This window comes from Rhinoderma darwinii, chromosome 4 (genome assembly GCF_050947455.1).
Source record: "Rhinoderma darwinii isolate aRhiDar2 chromosome 4, aRhiDar2.hap1, whole genome shotgun sequence".
Taxonomy (NCBI): Eukaryota; Metazoa; Chordata; class Amphibia; order Anura; family Rhinodermatidae; genus Rhinoderma; species Rhinoderma darwinii.
The window spans coordinates 266,492,073-266,510,935 of record NC_134690.1 but is presented as its reverse complement, the minus strand read 5'-3'; the positions used below and the strand labels follow the sequence as shown (position 1 = coordinate 266,510,935).

The window sequence follows — 18,863 nt, the reverse complement described above, 5'->3', positions numbered from 1 at the left end:
CAAGAATTTAAAAGGAAACTTATCAAACAATATTTCAACCACATTTTAAAGAGTTAAAGAGTTTTGTGGATATCTATTTTCCTCGTCACTACCTATATAAATATATTTTAGTTTGTGGTCAAACCACTAGAGAATTAATAACAGACACTTCCTGTTAGGTAGCTCAGTTTTTGCTTGTGCTGTGTTATCAGAATCACCTCATCACTGGAGGGAGGGGTTACAATGACAGACGACAGCTCTATTGTAGAGGTGAAGGATCTTTAGCATAAACAAACCCGAGATTTAAATAAAGAAAAGGGTCTAGAAATTAGAAAAAAATATTGCGATTCTCTCCTTTCAACTCCTGGACGAACAGCACTTACATCAGGGTCATGCTACATAATATCAGTATACGTGTATGAATATAATAGTGTAGACTGTATACATTAAGATAGTGTGAGTGTGTATGGAATACACGTCTTTTGGAAGATTCTATTGATCAATAGCGCATAGAAGACACCCGCTTTTTGCTTTTATTCCTTCATTCATTATTGAGACTTTGTATATCAAGTTCTCAAACCGGGTCCTATGCTGCAAGCTGATCCTGCCACTAACCTACCGTGGAGGCTACCTAAGTGGAATTTGTTACACTGGATGTTATGCTCCCAGCATAACCCCACCAGGTGAGCGTATTCAGAACCTTGTTCACACGTGTAAAATCACAGTGTCACGCACTATTGTGCGCTTTGTGTTTTTTCTACCTTTCTCCGCCTATATACACACATAGGCATACTCAGTGCCTTGTGTAAATTTGCAGCCAGCAGTTATTCCCATTTCCCTGTGGTTCCGTGAATTCGCAGTTCCTCACGTGTTTCTGGATGAACAGTTAGTAATACTCCATTTGCTATTTACCCATGAGTCTCTATATGAACATGTATCAAGGATTGCTTGCCAATTGTGGGCTGTTATAATAAGTAGACTATACAGATCTCAAAATGGTACCTTTCCGTATCGCTACAGATGGCTGTCCGTGCAGTAGAAATGTTCCGAAAATTATGGAACATGTCCGTTCTTTTGTATTTTACGGGCCGTGCTCCCATAACTTGTATGGGAGCACAGCCTGTATATGCAGGCCGTGATTAAGGGCTCGGCTGTGTGCAGGGGCCTAAGGGTGTGTTTACATCAGCGTCGGGTTTTCGTCAGACCTTTCCATCGGAGGAACCCATAGCTTCCGTTTTCATTACCTTTGATTTCAGTGGTAATACTTCCGAAACCATTAGCAACGGAAGCATTACCATTGAAAATCAAAGGTAATGCTAACGTTAAGCTATAGTTTCCATTTATGGGTTGCCCTGACAAAAAGGGTCTGACTTAAGCCACGAACGGAACCCCGATACAGATGTGAACGAAGCCTAAGCGGGATATAAAGTGAACAAAAAGGGAACGAGCTAGGAACAGATTAAACGGGCAACGTGAACATTCCCTTATTAGTACATATATCACAAAAATATGCCCAGAGAAGTGTAAAAAAACATGTTTATTTATATTAGTAATGGCTGAGAAAATATCTATACACTTCGCTCTGTCTCATTGGAGTAGCAGTAGCAAGCAGCCATAGCGCTGTACCAATATAAACAATGCAGGGCATATGGTGCTCGAAGGAGACCCGTCATTTAGCTGATCGGCAGGGGCACCTCCTATGGATATACTAATACTACATTCCAGGAAATCCCCTTTAATGACTGGTTCTCCAGAGGGGTTATTCCCAGATTCCCTTGTGGTCAGGCCAGGACTGGTAATCTCTCCGCTATGACATATGCCAGATAAAACACACGAGAATGGGATGGTGGGCCACCTCTCCCATCTCTCCTGCAGAACAGGCCTGTCAGGATAAACCGTTCCCTCCTGCTCTCAATACCAGGTAGGCACTATCCTCTCTCCGCAGAAAACAAACTGAATAAAGGCTTCTAACAAGTTGCAGTTTACTGGTCATGCAAAGTTAAAGAAAAGAGAAAGCCACTTGTGAATAACCTCTAATTTACCTAGGAGTCAGTGCCTGGATTGGTAGAGAAATTGAAAGGGGTGGCACCATGGCAGCATTGTAAGGCATGCTACACTGCGTGACCAAATGACAGCGCACTGACATCAGCCACAGAGATCAGCACTGTTTACAGCATATTCGCCGAACGCGAGGTGGACATCAGGGATCCAAAAAGCCTTCTTTGTTCGGAGAGTAGAATAAGCCCTAACTGTATTTATTAGAACACTCTATAATATATTGAACAACCTGCAAAAACCTCTAACCAAACCAAAAGGCATAAAGAAGGGGTCCCTAAACTACAAGTAGACTAAATGCGAACAATGAGGGAACATAGCACCCATAGAAATTATATGCAAAAAATAGAAAATCTTTATTAAATACAATGCACAATGACATAATACAAAGTAAAAGGATGGACCATACAAGGAGAGTTAGCAGGTTAGGTGAGATGTTTAAAACCTAGTGGTCTACAGAGACAACCGACCATCAGAAGCTATGAACCACTCCAAAATCCCACAGCAACCACAAAATAGTTAGAAGGCAGTATCCGTTATAACATGCCCTTCAGATATCGAATCTAAAGATAATAGATCTCTAAAAGGTATATATAAAAAAAAAAAAATATCTGCTATGTACCAGTATGTGGCAAATCTAGCTATATATCAAAAACAATGAAAAAACATGCCAATGAGAAGCGGATAATCACAAACAGATTACGCAAAGATACAGCACAGCAGAAATTAACACATACCCTGAGACATGGTGGGGAGTGGGACAGGTACTGGCAGAAGAACAACGCCTCTACGCGCGTTTCGCCCTACAGACCAGCTTAGTCAGGAGGCTAACTATGATTTAAAAAATCTAGGGTTTATATAGGACTATAGATAATAGCTTTCACCTGTAATGAGCGCAAATCGGTGCTCAGCACACATTTTGAGGAACGTTCACATACCAGGAAGCGCCACACGCCGGTGTGATGACATGACGCAATGTGATCACCTCAAACACGAGTGACCACGGCAACACAGACGCCAGGCGGCACTCCTGGATCCAGGGCCCACAGTGCATGCGCAGCCAAGCGCCTGCACGCAAATCACTAGTGAGGTATCAGGAATCGGAAAGAACTAAAATGTAAATATAAAAGACAGCCAAATATAGGCTGCCATAAAGACATCATATGTTAATGTCAGATTGTAGGACTGATAGAGGAGACCAAAGATATATGAGGGGAGGTATCACAAAATAAATAGAATATTAAAAGTTAGAGTGTGGCGTTTCCAGGTATGTGGGCGTTCCTCAAAATGTGTGCTGATCGCCGATTTGCGCTCATTACAAGTGAGAGCTATTATCTATAGTCCTATATAAACCCTAGATTTGTCTCAGGGCATGTGTTCATTTCTGCTGTGCTGTATCTTTCCAATTTTCAGTTGGTCTCTTTGGCATGTTATTTATTCATGGTTTTTCATCTGTATTTGCCTCATATACTTGCAGATACAGATTTTTTTTTTTATACCTTCATTCATATTCGATATCTGAAGGGCATGTTATAACGGATACTGCCTTCTGACTAATTTGTGGTTGCTGTGGGATTTTGGACCGTTTCATAGCTTCTGATGGTCGGTTGTCCCTGTAGATTACTAGGTTTTGAACATCTCACCTAACCTGCTAACTCCTTGTACGGTCCAGCCTTTTACAATGTATTACTTCATTAAATAGAATGCAAAGATTTTCTATTTTTGCATATGATTCTATGGGTGCTATGTTCCCTCATTGTTCATGTTTAGGTCGTCTACTCTATAATATATTGCCATATATCTCTAAATCTGTATATTAGCCTAAGAGATATTAAAAGAAAAATTGGCTAGTGTGGACTTTGTGCTAGGGCTGCTCTAAAGTCCCAGCTTGTGGTATAGGACTTTTTTTTTTTTTTTTTAAACACACACAAACAATATGCCAATAATTAAAACTCCCAAGGTAATAAATGAATAAAGGATCTGTCCTACAGATTTTAATATATCAAGTACATGTTGAGCAAAGGCCGGCTTCTATAACTTAGAAATAAAACTGGCTTGCTGACTTACCTTGTCCTTTTTTCTGATTTTTCTCTGCTTCTTCAAATAAACCAGGTAGATGAATTACAACTCCATTCCCTAGAAAAATCCAGACAAAAAAAAAACACCATGACACGGCATCACTAAATGCTTAAACAGTAACCCCTTAGCTACACCTAGATGTAGGTCTTTGTCATTAAACATGTAAGACTTTTTAACCCCTTTCTGCCACAGCCATTTTTCAGATTTTCACTTTAGTTTTTTCCTCCCAACTTTCCAAAAGCCATAACTTTTGTATTTTTCTGTGGATAAAGCCGTATGAAGGCTTGTTTTTCGTGGGATAAGATGTAGATTTTCAATGCAACATTTTATGTACCATATAGTCTACTGGGAAACCGGAAAAACTTATTTGTGGGGTGGAATTGGAGAAAAAAAAAATAAAAAATCCTCAATCTTTCAGGGGGGGTTTTGTTGTTACGGCATTCACCGTCCTGTAAAAACGGCAGGTTAACTTTATTCTACGGATCAATACAATTATGGCGATACTAAATTTGAGGTTTTTTTTTTGTTTTACTACTTTTACAAGGAAAAAATTGTTAAAAACTGTTTTGTCGCCATATCCTGAGAGCCATAACTTTTCAACGATTGAGTGGTCAGGGCTTATTTTTGCAGGGTGAGCTGTAGTTTCCATTAGTACCATTTTGGGTTACATGAGATTTTAGATTACTTTTTATTAAATTTTTTGTGGAACATGGTGACGAAAAAACAGCGATTGTCATTTTACGTTCTTGTCGCGTTCAACGTGCAGGCTAAATAATAATCTATAGTAATAGTTAAGACTTTTTACGAATGCGGCGATACCAGTTTTGTTAATTTTTTTATTGTGCTTGGGGAAAATGGTTTTATTTTAACTTAATATTTTTTTTATATATTACAAAAACTTTACTTCACTGTTTTTAACTTTTATTTCACTTGTCCCCCTAGGGGACTTGAACCAGTGATTTTTGGATTACTTGCACAATATACTGCAATATTAATGTATTGCAGTATATCATACTGACACCCCTATGAAGCCCTGCTGGATGGCAGACCTGGGGGCCAACCAATGGCAGCCCGCGATCGCATCGCCGGGGGGGGGCACGCTGCATCGTTACAGAGGGCTGCCCACCTGTTTCTAACCATTTAAATGGTGTGGTCGCTATTGACCGCAGCATTTAAGGGGTTAAACGAGCGTGGCCGCGCTACAGCTTATTAGACTGAAGTGTCAGCCGTAAGATACAGCCGACATTCTCGTTCTATGAAACTGGTTCAGCCCACGCCATACTCCCCCACCCGACATGCGCCGTATATACAGCACAAGCTGGGAAGGGGTTAATCAGGACCAAAGATTTAACAGGTTACTGCTATGACAACTGTAGTGAATTAGAATGTCAAAAAGTTAAATTTCAGTAACTCAATTAAAAAACGGAGACTCATATATTCTATAGATTCATTACACACGGGGTGATCCATTTCCAGCATTTTTTTCTTCTAATGTTGACGATTATGGCGAACAGTTAATGAAAACACAAAATTTAGTGTCTCAGAAAATCATATTATATAAAACCAATTTCAAAAATTATTTTGAATACCGAAATGTTGGCCTACTGAAAAGTATGTACAGTATATGCACTCAATACTTGGTCGCGGCTCCTTTTGCATGAATTACAGTATCAATGCGGCGTGGCATGGAGGCGATCAGCCGTGGCACTGCTGAGGTGTTATGGAAGCCCAGGTTGCTTTGATAGCGGCCTTCAGCTCGTCTGCATTGTTGGGACTGGTGTCTCTTATCTTCCTCTTGACAATACCCTATAGATTCTCTATGGGGTTTCGGTCAGGCGAGTTTGCTGGCCAATCAAGCACAGTGATACTGTGGTTATTAAAGCAGGTATTGGTACTTTTGGCAGTGTGGGCAGGTGCCAAGTCCTGCTGGAAAATTAAATCCACATTTCCATAAAGCTTGTCAGCAGAGGGAAGCATGAAGTGCTCTAAAATTTCCTGCTAGACGCTGCACTGACTCTGGACTTGATATAACACAGTGGACCAACACCAGCAGATGATATGGCTCCCCAAACCATCACTGACTGTGGAAACTTCACACTGGAATGCAAGCAACTTGGATTGATGCCTCTCCACTCTTCCTCCAGACTCTGGGACCGAGATTTCCAAATGAAATGCAAAATGTACTTTCATCTGAAAACAGGACTTTGGACCACTGAGCAACAGACCAGTCCTTTTAACCCCCTTCCCGTCGTAAACCACTTTCATTTTTTCCTCCCCACCTTCCAAAAGTCATAACTTCTTAATTTTTCCGTTGATCTAGTCCTACGAGGGCTTGATTATTGCGGGACGAGTTGTAGTTTTTCGTAGCGCCATTTCTTGTGCCATATAATGTACTCGGAAGTTGGGGAAAAATTATTTGTGGGGTAGAAAATGAAAAAAACTGCGATTCCGCCATTGTTTTTTGCGCTTCGTTTTTACGGAACTCGCTATGCAATTAAAACAAGTTAACTTTATTCTGCGGGTCAATACGATTACAGCGATACCAAATATATAGTTTTTTGTATGTTTTACTACTTTTACAAGAAAAAAAAAAGTGTAAAAGATAAAATTTATTTTGTGTCGCCAAATTTTGAGAGCCATAATTTTTATATTTTTCCGTCAATTAAGTTGTAGGAGAGCTTATTTCTTGCAAGAAAAGCTGTCATTTTTAAAGCAACCATTTTGGGTCACATGCAAGGTTTTGATCACTTTTTATTCCATTTTTGGTGGGAGGAAAGGTGACCAAAAATATAGCGATTCTGGTGTTTAAATTTTTTTTAATGGCGGAAATGGGTTAAATAATGATAAATTCTAATAGTTCAGACTTTTACGTATGCGGCGATACCAATGGTTTATTTATTTCGTTTTTATTAGTCCCCCTAGGGGACTTCAACAGCTATTGTTGGATTGCTTGCACTATATACTGCAATACTAATGTATAGCAGTATATAGTCTTTCTGACAGGGTCCCGCTGGTTACTGTGAAGTGTCGGCTGTAACCTACAGCCGACACCCGCATTGTATGGAGCGGACTCAGCCCATTAGCCCGCTCCATACTTCCCCTACCCGGCTAGGACTAAGCCATACGTCAAATGTCGAGAAGGGTTTAAAGGGATAGGAAACCTTTGCAGGTGTTTTGTTAGCTGATTAGAGTGTGACACCATGAGTTTACAATCTTCAACTTTTACCCATTATTACAATTTACTGACACTCTAAATTTTGGGTTTTCATTAACGGCTAGCCATAATCATCAACATTAAAAGAAAAAAATGCATGAAATAGATCACTGTGTGTAATGAATCTATATAATATAGGAGTTTCACTTTTTAAATTGAATTACTGAAATAAATAAACTTTTTGTTGATATTCTAATTAATTGAGAAAGACTAATGATATATTTTACAGCAGATCCGTCAGTTTAATAAGCTGGCACAGGGGCAGCATTTTACAGCTACAGGACCATACTCAGAGTAGCCAAAGCAGTACAAACATTTTTTTGTGCCGTTTGGCAAATAGGAGCGCTGAAAGAAAACAGCAGATTTCGTTATGAGTGCGCTGCTTTCATGAGGTGGACACTCCCCCTGCCTTTCCCAGCCCTTCAAGCAGGTCGTTGACAGACTGCTGTGTATACGTGCATAGAAAGCAACCTGTCAGTCTACGCACAGACAGTAGGGGAGGCAGGGAGAGTCAGTATCTCATGAATACAGTGAATTCATAACTATTCGTTCGCTGCATTCTTTAATCGCTCTCACTAGCCAAAAGGAACAAAAACTTTTTGCATTTTGACCAATAGGAGTACAGACCGGTAGCTGTAATAAGCTGCCCTTACATAGGGCAGCATATAGCTGAAAATATACAAGTAAAATTGGTCCGCTCACCACTCATTTGAAGTAAGGACACCACATTCTATGATTGATCGGTGAACGGGCAAGAGCTACGTTGGGAGTAGGTAGAAATCCAAGGAACAAAAGTTAGAGGTGCAGCACACGATATGATATGAAAAAAATACATAAGCTATGATTAAGAAGTAAAAAGTTTGAAACACGTAGGCGTTCTCTCCCCAGGATTTTTTAATTTCTGGTTTTAATTTTGACTCAAATAAACAGTTTTGTGTTTCATATCATATCGTGTGCTGGACCTTTACCTTTGTTCCTAGCATATTAAGTGGACAGATCCACTTAAATAAAATAGTATCCTAACATATGTCCACTTCTCCTATGCAGACCAATGCATCTGCACAAGGTTTTTTGTAGTCTAGAGGATCAGACTCCAAGGTTACAGCCATATATTCACATATGTCCCCTAATTTTTGGTAACACTGAAATTAGCCAGAAGTAGGGAACAGAAGAAAGGGATTACGACTAATGCTCCCTTTAGCCAGTTAGGGACCTAGGCACTTTTTCCACTAAGGCGGTGTTCACATCAAGTTTGAATACTACATTAACGGTGTGCGCCGAGGCAGCTCCCAGCGCATACGTGTCCTTAGTGTCCCATTGACACGACATACTAATTGTCCTTTTAGCAAACGTTGGGGAGCTGTATTTCCGTGTACCTGAACTTTTAACTGTATAGTAGAGCGTACTAGACTGCATTGTACCATAGAGCAGCATCCAGTAATAAAATACACACAATTGAACCATATACACGACATATGCCACTGTATAGGCATACAGTGGCATACGTCGGAGCCTTCTGCTAGATGTATACATCAGCAAGCATTCTGGACGTATTCATCTAATGGAAGGCTCTGACGTGATGTAAGCTTAGCCAGGCCATGCAGAATAGTATCATATAATAACACAGAGGTACCCAATAATTAGCTTGTCTAGGGCAGTAAAGGGGTTAATTTTAGTATCCCTGGTGGTCTAGGGCAGTGAAGTGGTTAATATTTCATACCTGTGGTCCAGTGATTTACTCACCTCTCCAGGATCCGGCATGGATCAAGCTCTAGCAGGAAACTAAACACTCAGCTTCCTGTACTCTCCTTGCACTTATCAGATGAGTGCGGGGAGATGATAGAGAGGACGGAGCAGCTGTAACTGTACTCGTTAAAGGTGTACTACCAGAATCGTCAATTATCAACCATCTACAGGCTAGGTGATAATTGTCTGATCGCTGAGAGACCCATTGATCACTAGAACAGGAGTCCCAAACCCCACGTTTCCCTCCACTGCACCACCAAATTTGAAGCAACTTTCCAAATATTCTTAAGTGCATTAAAATAATAAATTGGACCATTCCTTTAAGCTAAAAACTTCCATGAGAAAGTAGTTAAACAAAAAAAAAAAAAACACCATAAAACATTGAAAGACTAAGACTTACCTATAAAGGCAGTAACTTTGGGGTTTATAATTCCACTTGGCAAGAGATGAAAATCATATTCAACAGAATCCACCACAACTGTGTGGCCGGCATTGTTTCCTCCCTATATGGAAAGGGAAAAACATTATTTTTAAAATATGAATAATTATTTTCTTTAGGAAGAAAAGGTACTACCTCACATTCTGCTCTTATAGAACACATTTTAACATTACTATAAACATATATACTGTATAAATGTATGTATTAAATTAGTGATCGCTTTCTAATCACAATAAACAATACTTGTACACACACACACACACACACACACACACACACACACACACACTAGAAATCTGTTTCCAAAACTAGCTTATGCTCTGTTGTAAATGCCACCTGACAATACCATCTCTATAAGTAGACCTGGAACGGCTAAGATGACATTGAGTAGTCAGTGGTCAGCAAGATTATTTTACTGCTCAGGAACACTAGACTGGTTTTACAGTTACTTCTTGCTTATACAGCAGACTTGAAATGTTTAGGAAAAGACTTACCGTATTTTTCGGACTATAAGACGCACCTGACCATAAGACGCACCCAGGTTTTAGACAACAGAAAATAGGGAAAAAATTATTTGTTATAAAATAATTTATTCTGTTTCACCACATTCTGAGAGCCAAAACCTTTTTTTCTATTTTTTTATCGAGTGAGCGGTGTGAGGGCTGATTTTTTTGATCACTTTTTTTTTTTATTTCATATTTTAAGCACTATAGTGACCAAAAAGCTATTTTGAGGTTTTACATTTTTAAACTCACCGTGCGAGTTAAATAATGGTATATTGTAATAGATCTGACTTTTACGGACGCAGCGATACCAAATTATTTTATTTTTTACATTGTGCTTGGGGAAAAATGGGAAAAGGTTTGTTTTTTTTACACATTTTATTAGTTCCCCTAGGGGACTTGAACCAGCGGCCACTTGGTTACATGTGGAGTTACTGAAATTAAGCAGTTTCCCCAATTCCCATAGTAGTGAATGGCAGTTACGGAAGCAGCGTAGCATGCGAGCTTCGCTGTTTTCGTAACTACTGTTCAGTTCTATGGGAGTTACGGAAACAGCGTAGCTCCGCGAGTTACGCTGTTTCAGTAACTCCACATGTAATCAAGTGGCCGGGAGAGCACAGAAAGCTAGAATGGGGTTTAGGGGGCCCCGTTCTAGAGATCGGTGCAGGTCCCAGAGGTGGGACTTGCATCTATCTGACATTTATGACATACGCTGTGGCTATGTCAAATGTCCTTCATAGAAAAACCCCTATAAATGCCGCTGTCGCTATGGACTACGGCATTTAACTAGTTAAAAGTAATTTACCATAAAAAACATGTACTAGGTCCTACCGCTGGGACCCCCATCGATAAGGAGAACAGGGGACCTAAAGTCACCCAAAGCGCTACATGAGAAGCCTAGACTACCGGGTTCTGTGTCCGGCTTATCTGTCCCGCAGCTCCATAGAGATCAATGGAGAGTTGCTTGCGCATGCGCAGAAGAATCCCATTGATTTCTATGAAGCTGCCGGACACAGAACGCGGAAGTCACAGCTTCTCATGCAGCGGTCTTGGTGACCCATTCTCCTTATCGATCACACATGTATCCCCTATCCTGTGGATAGGAGACACGTGTTTTATGGCACAAGCCCTTTAAACTGCCAGGAACAGCGAAATTACTGTTCCTGGCCGTTAGAGCAGCGTGTCAGAAGCTGACACCTGCAGTGTTTGGAGAGGGCTCAGTGCGTGAGCCCGCTCCATACATCATCCCCGCCCCCCAGCTCCATGATGTGCCAGCACGTCATGGGTAGGGAAGGGGTTAAGTAATGAAGCAGTCATGGGGCCCGGCGATGCTGGGTCCCTTGACTGCGGACTATAAGACGCAGGGACTTTTTAGCAAGACTTATTCTTGCTAAAAACTGCGTCTTAGGCCTCATGCACACGACCGTAAAAACACCCGTTATTGCGGGTCGTTATTACGACCCGCAATAACGGGCTCATAGGCTTCTGTTAGCCACGGGTACCTTCCCGTTTGCTCACGGGAAGGTACCCGTGCCGTTAAAAAAGATAGAACATGCCCTATTTCATGCCGTAATAACGGCACGGGCATCCCATAGAAGTCTATGGGGCTCCCGTAATCATGGGTGGCTGCGTGTGTTCACCCGTGATTACGGGAGCGTTGCGAGGTGAGGCGAGGTCAGGGGACTACCCGGTCTGCAGGCCACAGCCCAGTGGCGTAACTACCGCCGGGACTACAATGAAAACTATGGCAGAGCGGGGAGGTATCTCCCCGCTCTGCCATAAACAAGACATGTATCCCCTATCCTGTAAAAAATAAAAATAAAAGACGTTCATACTTACCGACAACTCTCCAGTCCGGTCTCCCGCCCGTTGCCTTGGTGACGCGTCCCTCTCGACATCCGGGCCGACGTCCTGGATGACGTTTCAGGCCATGTGACCGCTGCAGCCAATCACAGGTCAATCACAGGCTGCAGCGGTCACATGGACTGCCGCGTCATCCAGGGATGTCGGGCTGGATGTGAAGAGAGGGACGCGTCACCAAGACAACGGCCGGTAAGTATGAATTTCTTTAACTTTTATTACAGAAAAGGCTGTCCCTTCTCTCTATCCTGCACTGATAGAGAGAAGGGGCTGCCGATTAGTGCAGTGCTATTTTGCTGCCAAAAACGTGCTCGTAAATACGGGTGGAATACGTGTGACACCGGACCCATATTTACGAGCACGGGTTCGTAAATACTGGTGCAAAACGGGTGGAATACGTGTGACACCGGACCCGTATTTACGCCAGTATTTACGGGTGTGAAAAAATACGGTCGTGTGCATGAGGCCTAATAGTACGAAAAATATGGTATCACAAAAACAGAGTTGTTACAGTAAATGAGTTCATCTCAAGCGCCAAGTAAAAAAACAAAAAAAGTGGTAAAATATGTTTTTATATGAAGCGGAGATAGTGATATTGTAATGGGGCCTTACTTTACCTATGAATGTGCACTTCACAGCTCTGCCATGTACAATAGGCCTTAGCGTGCTTTAAATAGATTCCTAAAATGTTTTCTAATGGCTGCAAACGACATGAATTAAGAAAACAAGCAGTACTCGCCTATCCTTCCCCCCCCCCCCCCCCAACAATCCAGCGCAGTCCCCCCAGAGGATGCAGGTAGCATGTGACCACTGCCAAAAGCACTACACATTACTGCTATACCCTCTGATGGCTTGCAGCCAAACAGTACCTGCAAGTAAACAACCACCAGGAGGGCTGCCGTAGCGTCAGTGCTGGATCGTTTGGGGAAAGGATAGGCAAGTACTGCTTGTTTTGTGAATTGGAAAAATAGGAAAAGAAATTAAGAATCCCGATAACCCCTATAAAACAGAGGAGAAAAATCTGTACACCACTTCCACAGGAGTAAACATGCGAAATCCACCGCAAATGGGGAAAGAGAACTGAAATGATGCAGATCTGCACAGATTTTAGGGCATGCCGCAGGTTTACAAATCTGACACATGAATTTACCCCTTCCCGACATCCGCCGTATATATACGGCGCATGCCGGGTGGGTGGGTATGGAGCGGGCTCACGGCTGAGAGCAACCATAGAGCAACCACAGCCATAGAGCAAGTGTGTCGGCTGTGTTACAGCTGACACTTCCGGGTAACTAGCAGGATCCCGCTCAAGCGCGATCCCGCTTTTTTAACCTGTTAAATGCCACTGTCAATAGCGACCGCGCCATTTAAATGACTAAAAACAGGGGGGGTGACCCCCTGTAACGTTCCATGAAATAAAAAGTTACTAAAAAGTCCCATGTACCCCATAACGGTACCAATATAAACTAGTTTGCCCCGCAAAAAAATAAGCCCTCATACCGCTAAATCGATGGAAATATAAAAAAGTTGTGGCTCTCAGAAACTGGCGACAAAACTAAATTTTTAACAATCCGTTTTTTCCTTGTAAAGGTAGTAAAACAAAGAAAACTATATAAATTTGTTATCGCTGTAATCGTGTTGACCCGCAGAATAAAGTGAACATGCAGTTTTTACCGCATGGTGAACGCCGTAAAAACAAAACCACCCAAAATATCGAGGAATCGCTGTTTTTCCCCTATTCCACCTCATATATAAAAAATGTTCTCGTTTCCCACTACATTATAGGATACAAAACAAATGGTGCTGTGAAAATCTACAACTCATCCCGCAAAACCAAGCCCTCATACGGCAATATTGATGGAAAAATAAAAAGGTTATGGTATTTGGAAGGTGGGGAGGAAAAAACAAAAACTTAAAAATCCGAAAAAATGGCTGCGGCGGGAAGGCGGTTAAATCAAAAATATTCCATCACATATAAACAAACCGTAAAGCAAAATACTGTGTCTGGTCCTTTCGACGCCATATGTATGCCAATGCCCAACTGTAAAGGTGCTGTAAAAAGGTGTACTGTAACAAAGACTAGCATTTAAGGTAACCACACGTGAAGGGTACCTTATGGGGTGTAGCTATAATAAACATGGAAGTGCATCAAATTCCCAATGCCAAGAAAGATGACTCAGCACCAGTGACAACCCTGCTTTCCATTCTCCCCTTTCTCAGCGTCAGAATGAACTTGGCAGCCAGACTGCAGTACCTGTCCACCAGGACGAAAAAGGCTGACAAAGGCATTATGTAATATGTCTATTATTTCTGTTTATTACGTCTTTACAGAATGGGCTAACAACAAAGCTCCACCTTAGGCTACATTCACACGACACGGCCGTTTTCAGAACAATGAAGTTCTATGGGTGTATTCACGTGGCCGTTTTTTTTTACATCCCGTGAATATTGGCCGTCAAAATACAGGACATGAAGTCAATGGATCAGTTTTTACCAGCCATTATTTAGGCAAGAATCTTTGTAACAGCGCTACTTGGAGCGCGGAGCCCAGGGAAGACCTTGACACTATTGTCCAGAGAAGGACAGCGATGTCGGGTTTCCAACAATTGAATCCCCAGCCAGAGCATCGCAAGATCTCTGGCCGAGGACTTCAGTCTTGTAGCTAGCACCTCTCCATGTAGAAAGTACCCCCCTGCCTGAAGATAGCAAGCCCCCCGCCCATCCCCGTAGATAGCGCACCTCTGTAGCTCCCTGTAGGAGCGGAATCCCCGACAGCCAGACCCAGCTCTTGCAGGGGATTCCACTCCTGCAGAAGCCCCCGGCGTCACTAACCATGGACGTCAAGGTGTTAGGCCTAATGCAAACGACCGTAGTGGTGTGCACGGCCGTGATTTTCGGCTCGAACGGCCACGGAGCATCACCCGTGGGACGCCCGCAAATCACGGGCTGTGCACATGACCGCATGCATTCATTTCTATGAGCCTGGACCGCAAAACAAGGGCTGTAATAAGACATGTCCTATCTTTTTGCGGTCCAAGCTCCTGGGCAACGCACGGACCTATAGAAATGAATGGGACCGCAATTCACCCGCAGATTTGCAGCTGCAAAAACACGTTTGTGTGCATGGGGCCTTACTCCTAGAGCAGAATCCCCGGTCCGCTCTGGCAGAAGATTCCGCTTTCCCGACGTCACTGTCCATATATGGGGGGGGGAATGCAATTCCCTATTGCAAGGGTTCACTTTTTTCCAGTCAGATATTGAACATGGAACATAAGCCAGTGTGCACGGATATATCCACTCATTGCCCCCTCCCATGCTGCTCCTCTGCATTCACTAGATCAGTTCTCGTAGCTGACACGCTTGTTTTTAATGCACTTAAAATAAAAATCTATAATTTCACACAAAAAGGGCAGAACTATGCCGTAAACATGATCAGGGCCTTCCTTACACGACCGGGTGAATAGACATTTGTCCTTGTGCACCCGGTAGTGGAAGAGGAAGTCATTGCTCAGGCGGAAAGGGGAAATGTCTCCACCGGACCCGCTGCCTCGCATGCATTAGTAGGCCTGAAGTATGAGGAATTGTACGCCATTCACACGGACTAACACCTGAACATGGCGTGAACCACACCCGTCCCGTTAGAAGGACGTGGCAGGAACACAGAAGAGGACATGGTCGGCCGACATAACCTCGGTTATATATTCGCAGTTCTTGCGAGTTGCGCCCTCATACAAACAAGCAACATTTGGCGCGTAATACTGAAGGGCGCCCCACGTGTCACCACAGCAGCGCTCGGCCAATGTCACTCGCGTACAACGCTTACCAGCGGCTGCTGCATAACGACTTCAGTCACATTGTTCTATCACACGCCATCATAATAGAGTACATAGCGCATACGAGCACCGCTGCCATACGAGGACATTACCGCAGCCGGCTCACCTCCCTCTCCAGGCCCTTGGCTCACCTGACAGCGGCACACGATGTCGGCGTCTTGTGCCAGTAAATCCACCACTTTGCCCTTTCCTTCATCGCCCCACTGAGCTCCCAACACCACGGTCACTTTGTTCGACAGTGCCGCAGGGTGAACGGGGACAGCCCTGCTTTCTCCGTTAGACATGATGGCTGGTTGTGTCGATCCGCTGCCCGAAGACATGACACTATTAAATCATATAGCAGTGAGGGCAAATCTAATACCAGCAAAGTTGCAAATTTGTCGTGTCGCTTTCCGTAACTTACCCACCAGTTAGCAATGCAGGAAGGTGGGTAAAAAAAAGAGTAACCCTTTGTATACTTCGTTCCTCATGTCAATTGCAGTGGATTTGGCTTTATTTAGCGCCATCTGCTGGTACTTACAGTAAGTGACATAGGTGGAAATGTAAATCTCCATATTTCTGTTACACCTACGGTAGCAACTCTGACATAAATTCTGTCACATTATGGTAAAATGAAACTTAGCCATTCACATCACGTTAAGGCACTACGTTTAATCTTGTACGTCAGGAATACTCCCGACGTACAAGATAAACGTGTCCATTGGGCTCCATTATCACAACGGAGACCAAAAGAGTGTCCTTTTGTCCTCCGTTAGACTGATATACGTCGGTATACCTTTTTTTTTCTTTTTTGAAGGATGGAGTAGCGTAGTAGACTACGCTATTCCATCCTGAGAGATCCCGCAGAAAAAACATACCACACAGTATAAGTTTTTTAACATGGGTGCCTATGAGTGATGGATGCCACTGTATGGCATCCGCCACAGTCCATATACGGATAGTGAAGTCAGGAGCTTCCACAGTGTTAGATAGCTCTCTCCCTAAAAACTCCCGAAGTCACTGTCCATATATGGACAGTGATGTCAGAAGGAGTGCTGGAGTCCCCGAGCGGAGCATCAGCTGATTCTCTGCTCGCCGAATCGAGCAACAGGGAAATCCTAAAGTCACTGGCCATAAAAGTACAGTGACTTCAGTAGTTTGGTCAGGGCCGGGCCCTGGGCAAAGTACAGTGGGATAAGTTTGGGTCTTTTGTCGGAGGTATATGTCGAGGGTTTTCCCGACATTCACACGTGATGTGAATAGGGCCTTAAAGGGGTTTTCTAGAGAAAGAGAGTTGATGACTTGTCCTCAGGATAGGCCATCAATATCTGATTGGTGGGGTCCGACTATGGGCACCCATGCTGATCAGCTGCGAGCACTGCTTCTCTTTCACTGCTAACACTGTTCAATATTGTCAAACGCCCACACACTTGTTCACAGTAATGCAGCCGTCTCCCATTCACTTGAATGAGAGAAGTTTGTAATCCGCCGCGACAAGTGTGGGCGTTTGACAGCATTGAGCATTAAAGGGAATGAAGGGGAAGAAGTGTCCCTTTAAACAGCTGAACGGTGGTGGTGCCAAGAGTTGGACCCCCACCGATCTGATATTGATGGCCTATCTTTAGGACAAGTCATCAATTTCATCTCTCTGGGAAACCTCTTGCTGCCACAGCCAGTTGTGCTATTACTGACAGCCACATTTTTCAAATCTGACGTGTCGCTTTATGTGGTAATAACTTTTGAATACTTTTACTTACCCAAGTGATTCTGAGACTGTTTTGTTGTGACACATTTTACTTTATGTTAGTGGTAAAATCTGGTCAATGCATTCAAAGTTAATTTATTAAAAACGCCAACATTTATAAAAAAAAATTGGAAAATGTTGATGCAGTATTTTGGTCAGTATTAGGGTATGTGCACACACACTAATTACGTCCGTAATTGACGGACGTATTTCGGCCGCAAGTTCCGGACCGAACACAGTGCAGGGAGCCGGGCTCCTAGTATCATACTTATGTACGACGCTAGGAGTCCCTGCCTCGCTGCAGGACAACTGTCCCGTACTGAAAACATGATTACAGTACGGGACAGTTGTCCTGCAGCGAGGCAGGGACTCCTAGCATCGTACATAAGTATGATGCTAGGAGCCCGGCTCCCTGCACTGTGTTCGGTCCGGAACTTGCGGCCGAAATACGTCCGTCAATTACGGACGTAATTAGTGTGTGTGCACATACCCTAATGCTTCAGTATTTGTAAGCCAAAACCAGGAGAGGATTTGTACTTTTTCCGAGTTTGGATCCACTTCTGGATTTGATACAAAATACTGATTAACCCTTTAATGACATGCCATTTGCTCATGGGCCGAGCACGCTCTATACTTAGCAGATGACGGCTGTGTAGTACAGCCGACACCTCACTGCAATGGGCGGAATCAAAGATCATTTTGATTCTGCCCATTTAACTCCTTAGATACTTGGTTCAATTGAGACCAAGACTTCTAAAGCGTTAGAATAAGGGGGCCCTCGGACGTGCCCCCCCACATGCCGTTGCCCCCCCCCCCCCCCGCACGATTGTGGGGTGCCGATGGTTATCATGGCAGCCTGGGGGTTTAACCCCTACCCGAAAATGGGCATTACTGTACATGCTTTTTAGCGGTACTGCAAATGGGCATATAGTAACGCCCTGACGATGAAGCCGGCACAGGTGCTGTGCTCGCTTCATCTTCAGTGGGTGTCGACTGTAATATGCAGCCAACATCCCACTGCATCGTCGGGGATCACAGTTATCTCGGATCGCCGCCGTTTAACCCCTTAAATGCCGCTGTTAATAGCGACAGCAGCATTTAAGTGATTGACACAGACCGAGGGGGCTCCCTCTGTACCACATTGGCCCCCCACGAAAAATTGTGGGTTTACGATGGTTGCTATGGCAACCAGGAAGCCTAGCAACGGCTTCCTGACCGGCCAGGTACGGAAGCCATTTACAAAGGCAGGACCTAATAGACTGGCTGTCCGTTGTAAAATGACAGTTAAAATACACTGCACTACATAAGTAGTGTAGTGTATTGTACAGGGGATCAGAAGATCAGATCTTCAAGTCTCCTACTAAGTGTAAACAAAAAAAGTTAAAAAAAGTTTTAGAAAAATAAATAAAAGTTTTATGTAATAAAAACAATA

At 43.2% G+C, this 18,863-nt stretch overlaps 1 protein-coding gene across 1 annotated transcript in view; it reads right to left on the bottom strand.

The window, feature by feature from the left end:
- Positions 1-16,135, bottom strand: part of LOC142759834 (adenylosuccinate synthetase isozyme 2) — a 69,902-nt gene extending 53,767 nt beyond the window's left edge. Inside the window, exons 1-3 of the mRNA XM_075862455.1 lie at positions 15,840-16,135; positions 9,474-9,576; positions 4,102-4,170 (exon numbers count right to left, since the gene is read on the bottom strand). Of these exons, the coding sequence (XP_075718570.1) occupies positions 4,102-4,170; positions 9,474-9,576; positions 15,840-16,028 (361 nt within the window). The 5' untranslated portion in view covers positions 16,029-16,135. The remainder of the gene's footprint in view (positions 1-4,101; positions 4,171-9,473; positions 9,577-15,839) is intronic.
- Between the last annotated feature and the right edge of the window lie 2,728 nt (positions 16,136-18,863).